Genomic DNA, 23,691 nt, shown 5'->3' with positions numbered 1-23,691 from the left:
CAGAATGAGCGCGCCCGCCAATCGGTAGCCCTGATCGTGGGCCTGGCCACCATGGAAGCCCCCCCCCCCACCCCACCAGGACGGCCCCCGCAGCCAGAACGCCAAGGTCCCGCTGGGTGGGACCATATGTAAACCACGCCAGCGGGTACTCGGCCCATCGAGTGCAGAGAATCGCTGCGGTGGCCGCGTTCAGCAGGTTCCTCAGCATAGACAAAATGATCATGCCATTTGTGTGTGTGGGGGGGGAATCCAAGAATCCCCAAATCAGCTCTGCAGAGGAGAAAAATCATGGGCGGCCTGGCACTACTGAATTTACAATACTACCGTTGGGCAGCAATGGCAGAGTGAGGTGATGGATACACAAACCCACCACGGAATGAGTGAAGATAGAGGAGGCCTCCTGCAAGGGAACGACCTTCCGGACCCTCGCCATAGCAGCGTCCCATCCCCCCGCCACCCTGACGTAACACACATCCTGCCAAGCGGTGGGAGCTACACTAAGAACACAGAACCAGATGAGGCAACATTTTGGTTTGACCGAGATGTCCCCCATAGCCCCAATCTGTAGAAACCATAAATTCCCACCAGCCATGCTCGACAGCACTTTCAAAAAATGGACATATGACGGGGGGGCACTAAGTTAGGAACTTTTACATGGGAGACAGACTAGCAACACTGAGCGAACTGACGGAGGAACAGACAGGACAGGAACAGAGGCACCTTCAGGTAAAGCACTTTCTCAGCAAGGAGACGGTAGGACACCCCAGGGCCCAGAGAAGCACGTTACTGGAGGACCTGATAAACATTGACAGTAAGGGGGAAACTGCGGAGAAATCTAGGGACGGCTACTGGACAGGGCGAGACTGCCACTGGACGAAACCAGATGAAAATGGGGGGATGAACTGGGGACAGAAGTGGGACTCTGCTGGAGTGAAGCACTGAACGGGGCCAACTCCACCTCCTCCTGTGCAAGGCTCAGCCTCATGCAGTTTAAGGTGGTGCACCTAACCAGAACCCGAATGAACAGGTTCATCCCGGAAGTGGAGGATAAATGTGAACGATGCCAGGGAGGCCAGGCCAACAACACCCACATGTTCTGGGCTTGCTCCAGACTTGTAGGGTACTGGACTGCCTTCTTCGAGGCTATGTGCAAAGTTGTGGGGGGGGAGGTGGAGTCCTGCCCGAGAGTGGCAATCTTCGGGGTATCAGAACAGCCAGGATTACACATGGGAAAGCAGGCAGACGCTCTTGCTTTCGCTTCCCTAATCGCACGCCTGAGAATCCTGCTCGGCTGGCGATCAGCAGCACCACCCACAGCTGCAGACTGGCTGGCAGACCTGGCGGAATTTCTCCATCTGGGGAAAATCAAATACACCATCTGAGGATCAGAAGAAGGCTTCCTCAAAGTATGGGGGCAGGTCGTTGGCCTGTTCCAAGAACTATTCGAGGCCAACAGTGACTGGGGAAAGAATGAGAGATGGGGGAGAGCAGAGATACACAACTATAAAAGGTACAAAGGGAAAGGGGGGGGGGGGAAGGAAGCGACGAGGAAACTCAGGAGAACCACAGGAAGAAGCGTTGGGGGGGGGGGGGGGGGGGGGGGGGGGCATGAACCTGCAACAGAAACCACAAAAGGAAGCGGAGAACAGGAGCTCTAGGACAGAACACCCAGAACCAAAGTGGGAGATGCCAAGGAGGGTGGTGGAGATACCAAGAAAGATTGTAAGTATATTAAGAACTGCATAAACTATAAATATCACACAAAGTTATTATGCAAAATTGAAAATGCCAATAAAAAATTTTACAACACAGCTGAACCCATAGAATCCCTAGTGCAGGAGGCCATTCGGCCCATCAAGTCTGCTCCAACTCTCTGAACGAGCACCATACCCACTCCCCTGTCCTATCCCCATAACCCCACCTAATCTGCATGATTGGACTGGAGGAAACCAAGCACCCGGAGGAAACAAATGCAAACACAGGGAGAACACTGGGGCAAACTCCACACAGACCTGAACCCGGGTCCCTGATTCTGAGGCAGCAGTGCTAACCACTGTGTCACCGTGCTGCCCAGAAACTATGACCATGTTTTAGATTCCCCAACCCAGTGGGAACAATCTCTCAGCATCTACTCTATCAAGTCCCTTCAAGCTCTGACTATTATGGCAATTTGAAAAACAGCAAGCTTATTTTTAAAATGAGTTTTGCATTATTTTCTGAACTGCCAATCCTTTATAATCTTCAGAAAACTTAGGATATGTCCCTTACACAAAAGAATTGTGAAGAGTATGGAAATATACAGCAACGGGTTATTTAAGGAAAAGACAGATTTGATCCAAAAAAAACAATCTGAAAATTCTCAACAGCTTCCTTGGTTTAATCAACTCTTAATTTGTACAAAACGAAGTGTCACAATTTCAACAAAAGTGACCTGTCCCAACGGATGATGAGGCCAAAATCAGCTCTAAAGAATCTTGAGCAACTTGGCTTCTTCCTACTACCTTCCTATTCTAAACTTCTTGTATCTAATGTGCTACGAAGTTCGCATGGATTACTTTAGATAATTCATAACTTTACCAATAAATTCAATTTAAATAATTCCTAACACATTTCATACACACTCAACAGGCTTTGTCAACTTCTACTTACAGACAGTACGACAATTATACTAACTTGCATTTGAGGGAAATATCCTATGGTACTTTACAGGGAATTCTGAGAATCAGAGACAAAACAAGAGTTGAAGAGTCATCTGGCAGGACAGAAGGCTTGGAAGATCAGTTTGAGGGGACTTTTGGAGAAAAAAAAGAGACATGAAAAGATAAAAGCTTTTGGAAAGAGAATTCTAGTTATCGCTAGTTCCAAGAGTTTATTCCATTTGTTCCTTGTATTAGTATGAAAACATTTTAAGTTTATTCTTCCAACACCTTATCATTCTGTAATCATTATAGTTTCTTCGGAGCCATATTTTTGGGCTCCATCGCAAACTGCTTTCCCTAGCCACCATCCCCTCCTAGCAACTGTCTCAGGGTGAATCACATCGTTTGCAACAATGGTGTCATATTTATGCAGATGAGCTTCAGACCACATATCCGCAGCATCAAGTGTCCATTTCCACCTCTAACACAACAACTCCAGTCCTGCCTCACTCCAGAGGAACATACAAAATAGGCCATTCAGCCCTGAGTCTGTTCTGCCATTTAATACAATCATAGCTGATGTTGTACCTCAAATTCACCTACCCACAGTATCCCAATATGCTTTATTCCCCCTAGTATCCAAAATTCAATCTCTTTGTTGAACATATTTAACAAGAGCATCCATAGCCCTCTGGAATAAATTATAACCCTCAGTAAAGTAATATCTTAGTCCGAAATGGCCAACCCATTATTCAAAGATTGTGATGTCTTATTCCAGACTCCCGAGACGGAAGGAACATCTGCACTCCATTTACCCTATCAAGTTCTTTCAAGAATTTCATGTTTCAATCAGATCACCTCTCATTCTTCTAAATTACAGGGACCATAGACTTTCTACTTAATCTCTCCTCATAGAACAATACCCTCCATCGAAGGAGTCATCCTTCATGTCTTTGCTCCAATACACTCCTGACCATCCTCCCATCTTCCACTCCATAACCTTGTTATCCAAAACTCTGCTGCCAATGTGTAACTCACACTGAGTCCCAATTCACCCATTATTCGCACTGAACTAACGCCTAAATTTAAGGCGTTCCTTAAAATCTCTTCAATCACAATTTTGGTCACTCATGTGGTTCGGTGTCAAATTTTATTTGACAGTGCTTATGTAAAGTGCCTTTAAAGATTTACTGTATGAATGGAGCTGTATAAATGCAAGTTATTGCTCCCCAACTGATCAAGCCATGGAAGTAGAGGCCACAGTAAATTGCTTGTGGATGGAAAATGGCATTTTTGCATTTTGTGGTTTACATTAACCAAGGTTCCTGAAACAAACTTAGCAACTTAGAGGAGACAACTTGCCAGCTTCAATATTTCGACTGCAAACCTAATTCCAAAAATCAATTGCCAAAGAATGGAGATGTGCCATGTAAAAGCTTTCATGCCTTATATATCACATTCTACTGCTTTAGTGATCCTCAAAATGCCATTCCACAATTCAGTAAAAAGATTAATGTTTTATGGAAGGTAACACTTAAGATGACTTATTGGAGGAAAACAGAATAAAGATTTGTGACAAGAGTTAGTATATTTAATAATTTGGGGATTTATTGTGCTATCCTATGAAGCTGGGTTGTCTGTCTTGTGTACAACTAATTTAATTAAACTTAAGACAGTTTATCTGAAAGGTTTAGGACAGCAAAGTGGAGGTGAAAGTTATGTATTTGAGGTAAATATGGCCACGTTGAATTTTCTACAACAAGCAAGCAATGGGTAGACATTTACATTAGGAGATAAGGAGGGGTTGGGTTGTTGCTTTCAGTTGTTACAATTTCAAAGGGAAGTAAAAAGGCCTTTACTGCTTGCAGCGGTTTCATAAGTGAACAAGGTAGGGTTATTCAATTTTATTTGACCCATAAGTGGGGACAATAGGGAAAACATGAAAGATTTTCATATTCTGGGAAGGTTTCAAAGAGGATAATGGTAGTCAGATGAAAGAGGAAAAACAGTTTGAGAGGTGTTGAGAGCTATGTTCGGGAATAGCCATGTGAGGCCTCCTGGCCTCTGTGTTGAGAAAAGAGCTGAAGCACTCTTACAGCAAAGACCGAAAGGTGTTTGTCTTTCAGAAAGCAGGGTTTAGTTTTGAATTTCCACAACAGGGTGGGAGGGAGTGAGAGGCCTTGTATCTTTCCTACAGCAGCTGCGGACTTGCCTTGTGATATTACAGGAATTTATAGAAACATCTATAAGGGATCATGTCTAAAGGGTGTTTACTTGAGAATCTGACCAACTAGGAAGTGTTGTTGGGCGAATGGTCTTTAAGACTAACTTTAACTCTGCAAATGTAATTTTAAAAGTTTTCTTTTGTTAATAAATGTTTTAATTTAATGTTTAAAATCCAAAAAGTGTTACTGGAATTTGTGGCTACTGAATTCAATAAACCTCTCTTCTCGTGGTCAGGCGATTTTTAAAAATGGAGTTGTGATACTTAAGCCAAGTTTCCCTTTGAGGTTTGGTTTGCTTGGCAATTATCATCTGTCAGATCATAACTGATATAGAAAGCATCTGCTGTCTAACACAGGACCTAGTTACACCAGTGTTAAGTTGCATCTCAAGACAAAAATTTCCGATTGTCCAACATTAGATCGCCAAAGAAAGAAAAGAGACAAGGGCTGGCAGAGTGAAAAATAACAAAAGGAGTTAGTGGCATAAAAATCAGAACGTGAGGCAAAGCTGTTAGTTCATGAATAACAGTGCCCAGAGGGTCTGTGTTATCCCTTCCCATACACAAACACGTCAAAAGAGACAGAACATTACCTGTGTTCGAGTCAGAATTTAAAAATTGTAATTTGAGGCCTACTGTTGACCAACAGGGACAGTGTAGGACACAAACATTGAAACGATTATAGCCAAATAAATAAAGTTATAAAAGTCAGAGGTATTTGCTCTCAATCACATGCCATTGTATATATGATGGACCTTCATTAAAAGCTTTAGATATTGAAATTCGAGGGCAGCACGGTGGCGCAGTGGTGAGCACTGCTGTCTCACGGCGCTGAGGACCCAGGTTTGTTGTCGGCTATGGGTCACTGTCCGTGTGGAGTTTGCACATTCTCCCCGTGTTTGCGTGGGTTTCACCCCCACAACTCAAAAGATGTGCAGGGTAGGTGGATTGGCCACACTAAATGGCCCCTTAATTGGAAAAAATGAATTGGGTACTCTAAATTTTTTTTTTTAAATATTGAAATTCAATTGGAATCTCCATTATCCAGTATAATGTAGACATTTTATCTGTTCCCCCGCCTCCCTGTCATTACCCGCCCACTGCCACTGTCCCAGCCTTCCCAATAGATAATGGAAATTATGTGATAATTAAGGGACTGCAAATGTTGAACATATGTGGAGGAATATTCTAGTTGTGGGACTGAAATACTATTCAATTTAATCTATCCCGATTTATGCGGTTATATCAGACAGGTTTAACCTGGTTTTAACAGCTGTGTGATGAGTCAATGAGCACACAAAGTGTAATCTCGCAAGAAATCTAATAGATAATTGAAGCATGGATAATAAAGGTTCTCTGGAGCACACTTAATTTTTAACAGTCCTAACTTTGTCTAAGGAGGTTTCACACCAGCAGAAAAATTCAATGAACATAACATGCAAATCCAATTCTTTCCACCTCCCAGATCCTTGGCACAGGATAGAGGAAAGAAAAGTGGGAATGTAATTTTTAAATGTCAGGTTCCTTAATGAGAAGAATGGTCAAATCTGAGTCAGCCTGCTTTACTCGTACATTTATTCCAAAAATCATTAACAAGGTCTGCATGCTTGGAGATACGGAAATTCGTTACCTGTTTATTATAGCAGGTAGATTATGATACAGGGCAGGGGTCTGCAATCTGCAGCTCCAGAACCACATTCAGCTTATTAACATTCATTTGCAGGTCCCAGCCTTTCTTGGCTGGATTTCATTTTCATGAAAAGATACTAGAAGTATTATGTTTAGCGAATGCTCCTTACGTTTAGCCAATGTCCACTCAAAGAACTAGAAGGCTTCCCTGTGGGAATTAAAAGTTAATGATAATGATAAATTGTGCAGATTAAAATAGTTTTCTTAACGAAAGCAGCATCATACTTCAAATAAATTTCTTTGGGTGGTATGTCTAAGCACTGGTAATAGCCAAGTCCTTGGGTGGAAAGATCAGGTTTTTAAGGTTGCGACATTAATGTTTCTGATAAGCTGAAAACAATAAATTAGGTATACTAAAAAATTTGTATCATGAGAATCCATGGGCTGGAAAATTGTCTTTATCCTTATCATTTTAAGCAAAAATTTTGTTTTAAAGATGACTTTATTAACAATTATTTATTAGAATACTTACACTGTTAGAGGAACTACTCTTCAATCAGTTAAGCCAAGATGAACAGTAGCACCTAACACTAATCACAAACAAGTGAAGGTGAAACATTAAAAACTGACATCAAAAATTACATCAGCATCTCTCCATTCTGGCAAAGCGTTAAGGAATGGATTTGAGGCTTTGCAGAGATTGGATTTACTTTTTAATGCTTCAGGGTCTATACCCAGAAAAATTCCTTGGCCCAAAATATATGCTGGTTTTACTTTATGAAAAGGACCATAAAGTACAAGAGTAAAAAAGCAACGGTATATTTGTGCAGAACATTGATTAAATCACAACTGGAGTACCTTGTGGGGTTCTAGGCATTCAATTAAGGACAAAAAACATAAAGTCAGTGGTAGCATACCGTGAATTACCAAGAGTAGCGGAGTTGGGATGGTAGGACTATTTCCAGAGGGAAGAGTCAACAAATGTGGGAATGACAAGGGGTGGTAATTAAGAAATTAAAAATCAGAGAACAATAAGAAAAGTTAAGAGAAATTTCTTGACCCAGTAGGTTACTAGGGTGAGGAATGCTGTGTCGCATCTCGGCAATTCTTTCATAACTTTACTTTTCCCATTACGACTCCCTTTGTCATATAATGTCTCCCATCTTCCACCCTATTACAGACCTACCGTTTTTGTTCTTTTCCCATGCTCCCCGTTTGGCCTACTTAAAACCTATTACATTTCTAACTTTTCTCAGTTCTGAAGAAGGATTATTGACCTGAAACGTTAAAGCAACCACTGTTGCTCTCTCCGTAGATGTTGCCAGTCCTGCTGAGTATTTCTAGCATTCTCTGTTTTTATTTCCCTCTCCAAAGATTAAGAGTATTTTAATTGACAGGGCTAAGTCAATCAAATACTTCAATATAACTAACTTTCTGAAATCTCAACAGCACTTTTGTCTGCATGGGGAGAATCTTGTAACCAATTCCGGGAACATTGTTAATAGTGCACGATAATAACACATACAATGATAAATACTCATGGTTATTCTATTAATAATGAGCAGGGAATAAAATAACTAACATCTGAATTCACATGTGACTCAAATTCAGCCATCATAGATACAACAGTTATCATAAAAAATAGATTTTGCATTAAAAATGTTTCTGTACATACCTACTGTACAATACAATTGTAAGGATGTGGTTCACCCTGGACCTAAACTGTATGACACCGTGATAAGACTATAAAATTACTTAAAGCATTCAATTACATTTTGATAATTTTTAAGTCTTTACATCACTACGGAAAAATACTATTTAGTACAAGTAAACAACCTTAAGCTGTATGTAAAATTATTCACACAAGTTAAATAAATTGACATTTCTTTAATTTAAACCATTTCCAAGTGTTTACGTTTGGATCAGTTCAGTGCAGCAATTAGCCATGTACATACATACTTCCAATTTCAAACATTTTCAAAAGTGTACCAATACATACATATTCAGTGGATTACACTTGCTTCTATTGATGGTGACTCAAGAATATCAAGCAGTTTAAAAAGTACACAGATATTATAACCAATTTCAACATTTACTGGAGTTTTTGAGCAGTGTCAATGACAACTTGGGAGTCTATCCTCAGGCATGTACTTTATTGTCCAATTCAACTGTTGACCACTGTAGGATAGGGAGACTAAATTTGCAACTTATTTGTCATGCATATCCTACGCTGTTGCAGAACATTTGGGGGTCTGTATAGCCCTTCATATTTGATAGGTTGGTGCGCAAAATAAAAAATTAAAATGCAAATATAGCAATGGCCAATGCTGCAAACAATTTACTAGTCTGCAGTTTTTACGATTTTCTGCTGAAACTTGCAGGTTACTCAGGAAGCTCACACATAGAAATGTTTAATACTAGGTCATGAAAAAGTCCCAAGACCTAGACTTAAAAAAAAAAGAGAACTGCATGAAAGATCAGCAGCATATAGAGAGATGGGAAAATACAGTATTTGACAACTGGTGCAAAATATTACGGTTTCACCCGTTAGGTCTTGCAAATGCATAATTCAAAATCTTTATTTGAAACAGTTTCCTCAAATATGCAAAGGCTCAGACCTCCATCTGTCACCACTCACAACTAATACCAAGCATTTTATCACATTTTTAAAAAATAAGCATTTAGTCATCACCAATTTTATTGATTCAGTATTTTGGAAAGTCCAAATGGCTTTGCTCCTAATAGGGTTACAGACCAAATTAGTGTAGAAATCTTCAAGATGTATTTGTCTGCAGCATGCATTTTCATTAACAGCTGCCCTCATCCTCAGGCTGCAGATATTCACACCATGTGGAAATCAGTTCGATGCAGTGTTCCAGAAATACCACTAGTGCTTCCTCCAGTTCGATGTTCCTCAGTACAATGTTTTTGGTCAAGACTTTACAAAGTAGGAAACGAGACCCCAATCACAAGCATTGGATAGAATCAAAATAAAAATAACCTCAGGAACAGTAATTAATCTTAAAGCTGCAGAAACCATTTCACCTTTACTTTCTGTTCACATTCTTACCTCTTCCTATTCAGTTCAGTGTCCTTGTTCCACACCTAAGGCCATTCCTGTTCTCACTGCCCCTGTTCCACCTCCCACATTTTATGTTCAATGCTATATTGCATCAATACGCAGAATTTAAAATAGTTTAGAAATGTGGCAAACAAACTTTGCTTAGTTCCAGAATGAAATGCATTTTGCAAGTACATGAAATGGGTGTACTGTGCTTTCAAATTTGGGAACTATATCAAATGTCTAATTTGCACATGTCTTTTGAGGGGTTTGTTTTTAAAGAGGAAAATACTGGGTTTTCTAAATACCAAGCAATACATTGAACAGTGTAGTATCAGCTCGCTACACAATCAGATTTTGTTGTTTTCCTATTATTTTACAATTTCCACCTCACTAAGTTTCTCCCAAACACCACAGTATTTTGAAAGGTAGCTTGTCCCTGGGTCTCAGCAGCCATAAAAAGCATGCAGAAACAACCTGGGTGACTAGTTTTCTTCCTTTTTTTCCTGCGAGGGAGCCTTTACTTTCACTTTGTACAGTTTCAAGCTCTAGATTGGATCTGGAACACACATTGTGGAGAATTCCAAGTACAAACATGTCCTGCTACTCTTTGAGGCAGAAAATGTCTGAACTAAAACTGCTGTACGATCAATATACTCATCTAACGTATTATGAACTGGCATCTGCAACAAATACAAAATCACACAATTCTGTTTTATTACTAAGCATCAATGGGATTACTGGCAAAGTACCATTTGCAGGTGAATATCACTGCTTAGCCAGTCCAATGACACAAATTAGCTCCAAAATAGCACATACGGATGGCAGTTCTAAGACAATATTAAAAATAGTATTGCTAGTGTAGGGGAAGGAACATTTGCTACGAATACATAGAACTACTGGCAAAAAAATGCCAACTTTTAGGAAAAATAGATTGGAAAACAGGAGAGACATTTTTAGGTTAGACAATGGTAATTGACTGGATGGGTTTTAGACATCTAACAAACTCATATTGAGTGTAGGAGACATCAGTTGTTTCAGCACATATAAATGAGTAGTTGACATGTGATTTTGGATGTTTTGATGAACATGAAATCATTCATTTAACAGCTCACCGACACATTGCAAAACTCATTAGTGCACAATATGTTTACAATCAACTGGAGTCTGGAAAAAAATCCCCAACAAATTGAAAGTTTGCCATTTGTTGGTATAACTGTAATTGAGAATGTGACTTCTAAAATTATACACAAGCTTGATTAGAGACTTTTCAGTGTTAATTTAATAAACTTCATTTATACAGTATGGAAAAGTCTCCAATTGATTGTGCTGTCATAGACTGCTCCCATTCTAGTGAGTTACACTCATCTTGCACCCAATCCTACTCCACTCATGCGCTCTCCATGTGGTACTCCGCAGGTTACAGAACAAACTCTCACTCGCACAGGAAAAATTCCAACAATTAAGATGCTTTGAACAAACGAATACAAAATAATTTTTTTTTACCTTTTGCTTAAACTACAGTCGCTCAGTAGGCAAAATAATTTGAACATGGCTTTGTGTTTAACTACATAATTATTCTGACAATGTCATCTAAAAAATCCATTGTTTTTTTAAACAATTACAGCACTCTTTAATTTAGCATTCACACATGCATACATTGTTTTGAAACCAGCCATCATTTTTCAGTGTTGGGTCAAAGGGGGGATGGGGCCATAGCAAAATTGCAGAGTGACACCAAGACCCACAGAGGCTGCTGGACAATGGCAATACCCGTTTTAAGACTGACCAAAAGGATAAGGGCCATGGAAACCCTGAAAAGAAAAAAAAGAAGAGTGAAAATGTTTTCCTTAGCAACAGAAACAGAATTTCATGGGAGTAGTGCGTTAGTATCTATTTCCACTTAAAAGTAGGGCTGTAACGAAGCCTCAAGTATTGACAGGGCTTTACACATTGGTTTGAAAGCAATATATCAATCTGCCAAGCTCTTATTTCGACTTCCATTTCTGCCCTCATTATTCTTCATCCTTCCTCTTTCTCCATCTCTCCACTTCTATTCATAACAACATGAACAGAAGACAGAAGAAGCCAACTGAAAAAATGTTGAAATCTCAGCTAGGTCGCTTCAGTTCAAGTCCCAGATTCAAGTGACCTGAAACATTTTTTTACTAGGGCCAATTTTGGCAGGCTCAGTCACACAAGTTGAGTGGCATGGAGTTTTCTTCCATTGTCTGGTGAGTTGAGGATCCTACCGAACAACATCGGGATAGAAGCTAAATGACTTAATTGTCCAAAACAGTCTCAAAAGTCTTAATCATGAATTCAAAAGCTGATGCTCAAAAATGTTTTAAAAGGCTTCGTTACTGCTCTAGCCTGGTATAATTACTGCTTATCCATGCAACCTTCTACTACCCATAGAGTCAGGAAAGTAAGGTTCCGAACGACATAACCAAAGTCAACCACTTTATTTCCATCACCACAACAGGAAGTTAGAACAGCCTCGTAGGCTGAAAGGGAAAGAATTATGAAGGGAGTTGCAGGCAAATGGCACAGTAATACAAGCATGTTGGAGCTCCATAGCACTGCAAGCCAGAGTCATGATTTTATAAGGTGAAGCTCCATTCTCAACTGTGCCATCATGAACAGTAGACACTGATTTCCTCACAGAGTGAGTCAACATAAAAATCAAGTGTCAATTGACTTACGCCACTTTAACATGTCATCTGGTCAACAACTATACAGTATGATTGAAGAAGGCCAGAGAGATGGTTCACAATCCATCCCCCATGCAATGTAAAATAGTTTTAAATGAATTCTTGGGGGCAGGGGGTTACAAGAGAAAAAACAATTATCAACTGCCAGGTGTAAATTTAAGTCTGAATTCAACCATCTAGTCTGGACCAGAAAAAAAACTAATGGTGCTACACCAGCCACGAGAGTGAACTTTTATGGTCCAAATTCACATTCCTATACATATCTTAAGTCATCTTGACAACATTCACTGCTCAATGTCAAATAATAAACACATCACTAGCAATTCAAAGAAATTTTCTCTCTCTAAAGGTGCTTTAAATTTACTACGAAGGAAATATGGCTGGCAGAGATACAAGGCAGCAACTTATGAGTTACTCTGAAAACTTCTGAAGCTTCACTCACTGGTTTATGACATTAGAAACCCTCCGTTTGATTTCTGCCTTGTATCTTGCTGCCAGTCATCCACCACCCCATAGAACTGAGGCCATTCCAACTTCCTATTTGGATGTGGTGGCATTTGTGTAATCAACATTTCTCTGTGGCATTCTGTAAAGTCAAGCACACACAAAATTATGATTCAAAGACGCAAATGAAAAAATTAAAAATTCTATAAAAATGTCACCTTAAAGAAATTCACAGAAATGAGTGCTGGACTAGGAATTTCAAAATCCCAACATTTAAAGTATTTGATTTTATACAGTTGACCCTCACAGGTACATACTAAATTTAGTTGTACTCATAGCTCCGGCAGCCAAAGCCATCAGCCACACAATGCAAATTATCAGCCACATTAACCCTTTTCCAAACTCAACTGCAAAATTTCTGTCAAAATGGTTGGTACTTCTTTGGCGATCAGTAAAAAAATCTAATGTTTTGTGAGTTTGAAGACAAGGGGTGGAGAAAGTCAACAATCCATTAAGAAGTGAATTATGGTGAACATCCTTCAAAATAAAATATTTGATTCAGAATTATAATCTTTTGTGCCTAACTGAAAAAGAAGTCCTCAAAATAATGGGACTCCCATCTTACCCAAGATCAATGTCTTTGGAAGCCTCCATCTCCTCAAAAACTCAAAAATGCTGTTGCCTCCCATCACCACAGAATATATGCTTCATGTTACATATTCCAGAAGGAAAAGCAGCAATATTGAGCTGCAATGCCCCAAAGTGTGCAAAAAGCACAGCAATAAGCTTACCCTCAGATTTGTCAGAGTGCTTTCACAGTCTATATTTATGTAGGAGCAGAGAGAAGTATTCAATATACAGTGCTTTCAAGATAGTGTTATCCACTCTATTTCTCTCACATCCTCTTAGCAAAGCAATTCAATAAAATAAGTGTCATGCTTCTATCCTACCAATGCACATGAAGTCATGAGAAAACAGCCAACTAAATCGGTTATACATAGGGAATAAATTTCAGACAATTCTAGCTTTATGATATTACTCCTGAAGATGGCACTGTTTACAGAATTCCTTTCACAAAAGAATTGCTTGCAATTGTTTACTTAATTCAGCAATTCTTCATCAACATCATCATAGATAACTCCAACAACTACAAGTGGGAATAGAGCTTTGCACTTTGCAATATACACACACCATTGATCCAAATCCCCTTGGCACAAATTTGGCATTATTTAGATGAAGATCATACACGAACATGATCAATTCCTCGGTACCAACATATAACCAGTCACTTAGCAAAGATCACAAACATTAGCGCAGAATGAATACATCAGTCAGTTGTCTTTAAAGAAAAGGACCCCCTTAGCTTAAATAATAGAGGTGTGTGTAATTCAGCCATGCAGGCTAGACAGAGTTTTGATTTCTAGTCTGTGCAGTTAGCCTGGGTAACAAGGAGGGCAAATGCAATTGGCCTTAAATGGAGAGAAATCAAGATTCACACCCCATCAATACCTAACGGCTCCTTCTGGAAAATGCTTGAGTGAGGAGAGGATTAGGTTGAGTTACAATGTTGCTAAAGTTCAACAGCCTGCCAACCAGGGTTCAAGATAAATGGGGAAACAGGCAGACTCATCACCAAAACACCACCAGTCAGTCGCCTGTGAAAAGGTCTGGGCGATAAATTCAAGGTAGGTCACCCTCGTTCCATACATCAAGGCTCCTCCAGTTCAGGTATGGACAGCTGTAGGTGCAGGGAGCAGAAAAAGAACGTACAGTTTAATTGGAGGAGTCAACATGCCAAACAGAATCTGCGAGGAGCTGCTCCTCCAATCACAGGTTCTGTGTCTCCCAAGCTGCTGCTCCAGCTCCTCCAATGACAGGCTCCTGTTCTCCCAGTCTTGATGCTTTTCCAGGGACAGAAGTTATGACTGGAGGAGCAGCAATGGTGGGACGTAGGAAACCAGTTATTGGAGAAGCTGGAGCAATTATATTAGGCAATGGCCCACTCGACTCAAATATTCCACATTCTTCAGGATGGGGAGGACCAGTTCAAGATGAACTTTCGACATCCTCTGGGAGTGGGACATTGCCTGAGGATTTTTTTAAAAACAAAAGAAAAAGGATGGAGGCAATCTGAAAAGCCAGAAAGAAAGCCAGGAGCAGGCCTTAAAGCACCTTGATGCATCAAGTACAGGGGCTGCAGCCAGAGGAGAGAAGGTCCATGATATTTTAATTTTGTGTGGTGGTGGATACTGGGGAAGCAATGAGAAGCGAGAAGAGAACCATGCAGATTCAGCTGATCTTTTACTAATTCACTTAAACTGCTTATATGCTGGTCTGTTTTGTTTCTTTGCAGATAGTCGGAATTTTAGAAAAACCTGATCCTAGTTTATTACAGTAAACTGGGAACTGTATTTTGGCAATTAACATATTTGGTTATAATGACAACTTCAATTTCAATCAAAACTGCTGCTACCCACTTTACCATGTTGTCTGTGCTTTGGTTATGTTTGAAACACTATTGTACGAGCAATGTGTTACCAAATAAAGCTGTTATTTTGTAAAATAGATTTTTAAATGAACATCGAGATAGGTCAGTTTTGATCTGATAAATCCCTGCTTTGAGATGGATACGCTGCTATCTAAGAATATTTCCACTTGGTATTTGTGCTATCTTGGCCCCTGCTCCAACTACAATGGTCACGGTTGACACATGAGGAATGCCCCCTTAGGTGAAGTACAACAGCACAACTGTCATCCATAGAGATTGGAACAACCAGATGGGCAATGGTAGCGTAGATGACAAATTCATAGAATGTTTTTGGGATCATTTCTTAGATCAGCACGTTCTGGTGCCAACCAGGGAGCAGGTTATAATGATCTCATAATGAATGTGAACTTGGTGTGTGAGCATGTGAGATGAAACACAAAAACTCTCCCACACTGAGAGCAGATGAACGGCCTCTCCCCAGTGAGAACTCGGCGGTGTTTCCATAGTTGGGATGGATCACTGAATATCTGACCTACTCAGAGCAGGTGAATGGCCTCTCCCCAGTGTGAACTCTCTGGTGTGTCCGCAGGCTGGATAACCAAGTGAATCCCCCTAGGCAGCAGTGATCAAAATATGATTGAATTTTATATTCAGTCTGAGGGAGAGAAGAGTGGGACCATGACTAGTATTTTAAACTTAAATAACGGCAATTACAAGTGTATGGAAGCAGAGATAGCTAAAGTAAACTGAGAATTTAGGTTAAGATCAATAGGGATACAGTGATGGGTGGCACGGTGATGCAGTGGTTAGCACTGCTGTCTCATGGTGCCAAGGACCTGGGTTCGATCCTGGCCCCAGGACACTGCCCGTGTCGAGTTTGCACATTCTCCCCAAGTGGGCCTCACCCCCACAACCCAAAGATGTGCAGGGTAGATGGACTGGCCACGCTAAATTGCCCCTTAATTGGAAAAATTTGAAAAATATAGAGATGCAGTGGCAGACATTTATGGGGATATTTCAGAATAGATACATTCCAACAAGAAAGAAAAATTCCAAGGGAAGGAAACTGGTACTGAGCAAACTGTTGGATCTGCAGGCTGACAAGTCTCCAGGTCCGGATGCACTTCACCCTAAGATCTTAAAAGAAGTGGCTAATGAAATAGTTGGTGCCTTGATTTTAATTTTCCAAAATTCCCTAAATTCGGGGAAGGTTCTATTAGATTGGATGATAATAAATGTAACTCTCTTATTCAAAAAAAAAAGAGGGAGACAGAAAACAGGAAACTACAAGCTAGTTAGCCTAATATCTGTCATAGAAGCCATTATTAAAAATGTTATAGGAGGGCACTTGGAAAACCTCAAGGCCACCAGGCAGAGTCAGCATGATTTTGTGAAAGGTAAATAATGTTTAACCAATTTATTGGAGCTCCCTAAAGAAATAACAGGTGCTGTATTTAAAGGGGAACCAGTGGCTGTACTGTACTTGGATTTTCAGAAAGCATTTGATGAAGTACCTGATCAATGATTATTGCAGAAAATAAAAGTTGATGGTGTATGGGGAAACATATTGACATGGGCAGCACGGTAGCACACATGGCTAGCACTGTGGCTTCACAACGCCAAGGTCCCAGGTTCAATTCCCCGCTGGGTCACTGTCTGTGCGGAGTCTGCACTTTCTCCCAGTGTCTACGTGGGTTTCCTCCGGGTGTTCCGCTTTCCTCCCACAGTCCAAAGGTGTGCAGGCTAGGTGGATTGGCCATGCTAAATTGCCCTTAGTGTCCAAAAGAAAAGGTTAGGAGGGGCTATTGGGATAGGGTGGAAGTGAGGGCTTAAGTGGGTCAGTGCAGACTCGATGGGCTGAATGGCCTCCTTCTGCACTGTATGTTCGATGTATCTATGTAGAGAAGATTGGCTTGCTAACAGAAAACAGAGTAGGTATAAATGGGTCATTTTCTGATGGGCCGGGTGTGACGGGTGGTGTGTCACAGGGATTGGGGCTAGGGCCTCAGCTCTTTACTATTTATATAGATTATTTGGATGAAAGGACCAAAGGTATGGTTGCTATATTTGCTGATGACACAAAGATATGGAGGAAAGTAAGTTGTGGCGAGGATACAAGGAGGTTACAGAAGGCTATAGATAGGTTAGCTGAGTGTTTAAAGATCTGTCAAATGGAGTATAATGTGGGAAAATTTGAGGTTGCCTATTTTGACAGGAAAGATTAAGAAAAAGAGGCATATTATATCGACAGTGAGATGGCAGTGTTCCGAGATGCAGAGGTATTGGGTGGTTGGTATGCAAGTAATTAGCAAAACTAATAGAATGTTACTGTTTATTGCAAGGGGATTTGAATTCAAGAGTAGGGAACTTACTCAGTTATACAGGGCATTGGTGGGACCACATCTGGAGTACGGTGTATAGCATTGGTCTCCTTATTTCATTTAAGACGCAAGTGCATTAGATACAGTTCAGAGACGGTTACTAGATTAATACCTCAAATAGGCAGGTTGTCTTATGAGGAAAGGCTGGCCAAGGTAGGCTTTTATCGGTTGGTGTTTAGAAGAGTAAGAGGCAACTTTAGTGAAATATACAAGATCCTGAGGGGACTTGATAGAGTAGATGTGGCAAGGATGTTTATTCTTGTGGGATAATTTAGAACTGTTTCAAAATAAGCCATTTGGAACAGAGATGAGAATTGCGACACTTTGGGATTCTGTTCCTCAAAAAAGTTGGTTGAGGCAGAGTCCATGAATATCTTTAAGGCAGAGGTAGATAGATTCTTGATAAGCAAGGGGGCGAAAGGTTGTCGGGAGAAGGCAGAATGTGAAGTTGAGGTTAAAAGCAGATCAGCCACGGTCAAATTTAACGGTTGAGCAGAATCGAGGTGCCAAGTGACCTACTCCTGCTCCTCATTCATATGTTCATGAGATTGTGGTTCAATGGAAGTCATCTCCTTTAGGGGGGGGGGGGGGGAAAGAGAGAGAGAGAGGGGGGGGGGGGAGAAAGAGAGAGAGGGGGAGAAAGAGAGAGAGAGAGAGAGAGATATGGCAAAAACCCTGAGCAAAAAATGAAAGCATTAACAAAGTTCACAAAAATGCCATTGCAAAACATATGCCTGTCAACCGGTTAGACTCATAGCTATAAGTATGTCTTTTTCAGAAAGTGAACTTTTTCCCCTGCTTCCCTTTTACGGCAGCAGAAAATAACAAAATTTAAAATACCAATAGAGTGGATTTTCAGAGTTTACTTGAACAAAATTAGAGGTCAAGGTTGCAATAAGTCTTATTCAAGTCATGTTTGCTGACTGTTAATGCCAGAAATATAGGACACATATATGATACAGTCAAAACATATGTTGGAAGCCAGTCCTTGGATGATCTTGTACGTTTCAAGAACTTGACAAGGATGGGAGGAGATAAATTTGCTTTGCTTCTCCATTTTCAAATGTTCTGACTCTCATTCATGCTCTTGCATACATATTAATGATATCACAACTGCCTGTGGCAAGCTACCACCAAAATGTCAGTTTATCTACCAAAGTAACAGAGTTACAGCTTTAAGCTGAATAAAAATGAGAAAGGCTTATTCAACATGAAGAGGAAAAATACACCACCTTTCATGTACTCAATACATGAATTTGTATTTCACAATTTATGTCACAACCAATGGATTACTTTTGAAGTATAGTCACTATTTTGTAGGCAAACACAGCAGCTGATTTACACGTAGCAATGGTCCACAAATACCAAGTGAATGAATAATCAGATAACCTATCCTGGGTGTTAGCACAGAGCTAAATCGCTGGCTTTGAAAGCAGACCAAGGCAGGCCAGCAGCACGGTTCGATTCCCATAACAGCCTCCCCAAACAGGCTCCGGATTGTGACGACTAGGGGCTTTGCACAGTAACTTCATTTGAAGCTTACTTGTGACAATAAGCGATTTTCATTTCATTTGTTGACAGAAAACAGTGGCCCAGCCCAGGCACTGGAAGAATCTATATCTTGGGGCCTTTACACCCCCCACCCCGCCCCGAACAGTCAAATGGGACCTTGGGCTCAATGTTTATCTGTAATGCAGCATCTGTAACATTGCAGAATTTCCTCAGTTCTGTGGTTGCAACAGGTGCATTTGAAATAATATGGGTAGTTCACGGGCACCTCCAAGGCACCTTGGGCCTTTATCAGTATATCAACAGATACTCCTGAGACTAATAAACAGCCAAAATATTTTGCTTTATTTTCTTTGACTTGACAGGAATTGGGAGCTCCATTTCTTCCTGATTTCTTATCAGAAGGGTGTAAGTGAGAGAAAAAGTTGCTTATCCTATCAGAAAATTAGATATGCCTTTAATAAACCAGATATTAAATAAAATTGACGGAACATTCCCAGAGCGAGCAATGCTTTCCGTTTGTAAGCCTCATCACTAAATGAAACTTTGTGGGGACCTGAATTTGTTGGAACTCAGAAGCTACACATTTTTTAAAAATTGTCATGGGATGTGGGTGTCACAGGCTGTGCCAGCATTTATTGCTCATCCCTAATTACCCTTGAAGGAACGGTTAAGAGTCAACCACATTGCTGCAGATCTGGAGTAATATATAGGCCAAACCAGGTTAGGATGCTGTATTTCCTTCCCGAAAGGATATTAGTGAACGAGATGAGTTTTTACAACAATCAACAACATTGTCATCATTAGAGTTTTTTTTAAATTCCAGATTTTTATTGAATTCAAATTTGCTCCTGGGACCCAGAGCATTATTCTGTGTCTCTGGATTACTAGTCTAGTGACAATACCACTAGACTACCCCATGAGACAGGAATTTGGTATTTAAACTTTGAACCCAAGGGCAATGGCTCACTCTATAAACAAGTGATTAACACCAAGCCATAGGTCAGAAAAGTTCTGGCTTCAATTTCTCTTAGTTTAGCTCTACAGAGATCAGCTAACCTAAGGTGAGAAAAGTCTTACTTAGCATTCCTGAACATTTTTTGGGGGTGGGTGGTGGGGTAGCGTGGGGAGAGAACAAAGGGAAGAAAGGGATCATCCTGTGTTCCCATTCTTGGTTGCTGTCCAGTTACCCTATTGGCAAATGTCGCCATATGGATATAGTACAGATTGCGGTTTGGCCAAGGTGCACTTCCCCAATCACTGACATCATCATATTGTACAGCCTTAATAGTCTCGGTTTACCCATAAAATTGCCACTTCTATGAGCCACCACTGAACTATATACCCACACATCAACATTTGCAAGACAAAAGAAAAGTTGCACCTTTCTTTTGAAGTGAACTAGGACCAAGCATTTTACCATTTATCTCACCGTAAGAAACAAAATATTTCAAACTTTGAAACTAAAGTAATTACACCAGTGTCTCACCACAACTAGCTGGTGTTAAAAATCGCTGCTTCCATTCATTCAAAGCTCTAACTGATTGGTGGATAAAAATTCTTGAGAAAAATGAATGAATAAACTTATTTACTTCCTTTAAAAGCTTACACGTCATACAAACGTTAGGTAATTATCACAAAAGATAAGGACCAGATTTTTCTGTCAATAAGGCGACCAGTGCTCACTGTTATTTATGTGTAAACGTTATAGCAACTTCAGAGGTGAAGTAGATGCATTATTAAATGCCAATATCCAAAATTAATTGTCTGAGTTGTGTCACTCTTGCCATTTGTTTTACAAAAAAAAAGCATTGTGTCTACCCTATCATTGGCATGCATTAAATATCAGGAAGTTGGGCAGCACAGCGGCGAGCACTGTTGCCTCACCGCACCAGAGGCCCAGGTTTGATTCCGACCTCGGGTGACTGTCTTTGTGGAGTTTGCACATTCTCTCAGTGTCTGTGTGGGTTTTTCTCTGGGTTCTGCGGTTTCCTCCCACTGTCCAAAGATATGCAGTTTAGGTGGATTGGCCATGCTCAAGTGTCCAAAATTTAGGTGGTGTTACAGGATAGGGCAGGATTGGGTCGGTGTAGGGTGGTCTTTCAAATGGTTAGTGCAGGCTAGATGGGCCGAATGGCCTCCTTCTGCACAGCAGCGATTCTACAATTAAGTTGCTGCATTTGTGTGGTCGATACAAACTAAACCCACCACAAAGTTAAGTCTCATCATTTCAAGAACAAGCATTTTGAACAATGTGATACATGCAAACCGCTGTCAATCAACTTCTCTAGCATGGAAAATTAATTATTACAAGTGTAAAGTAACTTTCCTTAATTATGACTCAAGATTTTTGTCAAATTTTATATAACTTTCTTGGTGCCTCATTTTCTGTCCCACTCTAACCTGTCTTCCCCTCTTACTTTATCTTTCTGCACAGTTAAACAAATAATTATTCTCAGTCTTTCTATACTTTATCCTTCTATCCAATTGGTAAAGGAGATACACAGTGGGTTGCCCTGTTCGTTCTGATGCCAGATGCCATTTTTCTCATTGCGCTGTTAACACCTCAGCAACATCATTTCTTTTCAAGCTGAAAGGTGCAGAGGTGTTTAATGCCAGACATATTAGGTGTCCAGCTCTGGCAAAATGTGGCCAAATAATTTGCAAAGAGTGCTGGACACTTGAACTTATCTACACTCCCACTGTCTAGAACAAACACTTCAGAGCAATGAAGCATAAATCAGATGCAAGGAACAGTGGTGACCAACATTCACCAATAATGTGCCTTAATTTGAAATTTATAGGAGTACTCCTACTACACTTCTACTTCGCTGACAACTTCAGGGTTTTGGAAGCCAGAAATTAGTTATAATATTTAATATTTAGAGCTTTTTTGTGAATGGATAACTCCCCAATAAATACTGAATGGAAACTCTCCAGCACATTTAGTTTCCTTCACGTCAAAATCTTTTTTTAAACTGTGTTCAACATTATGAACATATGGCACAATTCTTACCCTAAATTGTGACAACTTGCATTTATATAGTGATCTTAACAGAGAAAAAGTTCTAAAGATACTTCACAGAAGCATAGTCAGTCAAGAATAGACATTTGAGGAGGTGATACTCAAGCGGGAAATTGCAAAATTGGTCAAAGTAGGAGGTCTTAAGAAGCATCGAAGAGATAGAAGTGAAGTGGCAGAGAGGTTTATGGAGAGAGTTTTGCAGCTAAGGCCCTGGATGGCTCATGGCAAGTCTGTCAATAATTGGATGATGGAGTGGAAGTTACACAAAAGGTCAGCTCTGTTAGTGGCTTAGGACAGGTTGGTAGCAAGGAAATTGGGTTTATGCTCGGTTGTGGGTGGGAGTGGCAGCGTTGAAAACAATGGTTCAGACTTCCCAATGTTTAACTGAAAGAAATTGTGACTCATCTATTTTAAACTGACTGTACAGTGTATTTTTGGATGTATTCCACCTATTGATACTGCAACACTGGGAGTATTTACTGCACTGGCCAACTCTGGAAACCGAAACAGAGGTAGATGCTGGGCAGGATTCTCCACTCCCCCAACAGCATGTTTTCGGTAGCACGCCGTTCGCTGGGGGCATGAGACTCTCTGACTATGACTAGATAGATTAAATGCAATTGGGTGATGGCAGTCAAATTCAACTGAATAACAGAGGGGAGGCAAGTTCAGCCATGTCAAAGGCTGTAGAGTGGTCAAAATAACATGAAGTGTGGCATCATCAATTACAGCGGATATGATTTTTGACTTCATTCTACCCACTTCAGTGTAGCACACGGTACAAATCTGATCTGAGATTCAAACAATGAATTATGGGAAAGTGGGAGTGTTTTTGGAGGTGATGATGACAGTCTTAAATGGGAGGGAGACAGAACCGGAGGAGAAGAAAACAGTTGTAACGTCAGCTAACAGGGTCTGGGAACAATGATCGAGAGATCAGCAATTTAGTTGCAATATAGCCCAGAGAGGAGGAGGCTTCCAATATGAGCTCAGGGAGATAGGAGAGAAAAAGAATAGTTCAGAGCTCGAGGAGGAAGAACATGTGTAACTGTGAAGATGGGTAGGAGAGTTTATGCAGAGGGAAATATTAAGGGAGGAGAAAAAGACAGTGTACACAGGGGACGTCAAGTTGAGATGGAAATTGAAATCACCAAGGATAAGGAGGCACTTTGTGTGGAGTCTATGGGAGGAAAGGAATGAGGCTACGTTGATGAGAAACTTAGGTGGGTGAGACGAACAAGAATTTCTTAAAAAGAAGAAATAAGCGTGTTGGAAAAAGGCAAATGCTCAAAAGGAGGTGCTACGAGGAGGAGTGGAAGACGTGATACCAGGAGGAATGGAAGACGTGATACCAGGAGGAGTGGAAGACGTTCGGTCAATTACATGGATTTCAATGCAATCACAATAAAGGTTGTGGATGGTAAGGGCATTGATTCCAACAAACACACATTCGGTAGGAAGCGGTAGCATGAGGTAGTGATTATTAAATTGCTGGTGCAGTTCAAGGGGTCAGTAGTGGGTGGGGGAAGTAAGACAAGAAAATTGCTGAGATTACGCCTCAAGAGAATGCAGGAGTT

The 23,691-nt window shown here is 40.6% G+C and overlaps 1 protein-coding gene across 5 annotated transcripts in view; it reads right to left on the bottom strand.

Annotated features, from left to right (window-relative positions):
- ilrun (inflammation and lipid regulator with UBA-like and NBR1-like domains) overlaps nucleotides 1-23,691 on the bottom strand; it is a 135,567-nt gene that overhangs the window by 16,897 nt on the left and 94,979 nt on the right. The window contains exons 5-6 of one of the 5 annotated variants that reach the window (XR_011935768.1): nucleotides 12,710-12,853; nucleotides 8,365-11,367 (exon numbers count right to left, since the gene is read on the bottom strand). The exons of 2 other annotated variants lie outside the window; for them this stretch is intronic. Coding sequence is in view for 2 of the 3 variants with exons in the window: in XM_072480507.1 (XP_072336608.1) it covers nucleotides 11,332-11,367 (36 nt within the window). In the remaining variant the exon portion in view is untranslated. Of the gene's footprint in view, nucleotides 1-6,421; nucleotides 6,701-8,364; nucleotides 11,368-12,709; nucleotides 12,854-23,691 lie in introns of those variants that run through there. 2 more of the 5 variants (XM_072480508.1, XM_072480507.1) reach the window with 2 other exon arrangements.

Source organism: Scyliorhinus torazame, chromosome 17 (assembly GCF_047496885.1).
Source record: "Scyliorhinus torazame isolate Kashiwa2021f chromosome 17, sScyTor2.1, whole genome shotgun sequence".
NCBI classification, from domain to species: domain Eukaryota; kingdom Metazoa; phylum Chordata; class Chondrichthyes; order Carcharhiniformes; family Scyliorhinidae; genus Scyliorhinus; species Scyliorhinus torazame.
This window is presented reverse-complemented; position numbering and strand designations above follow the sequence as displayed.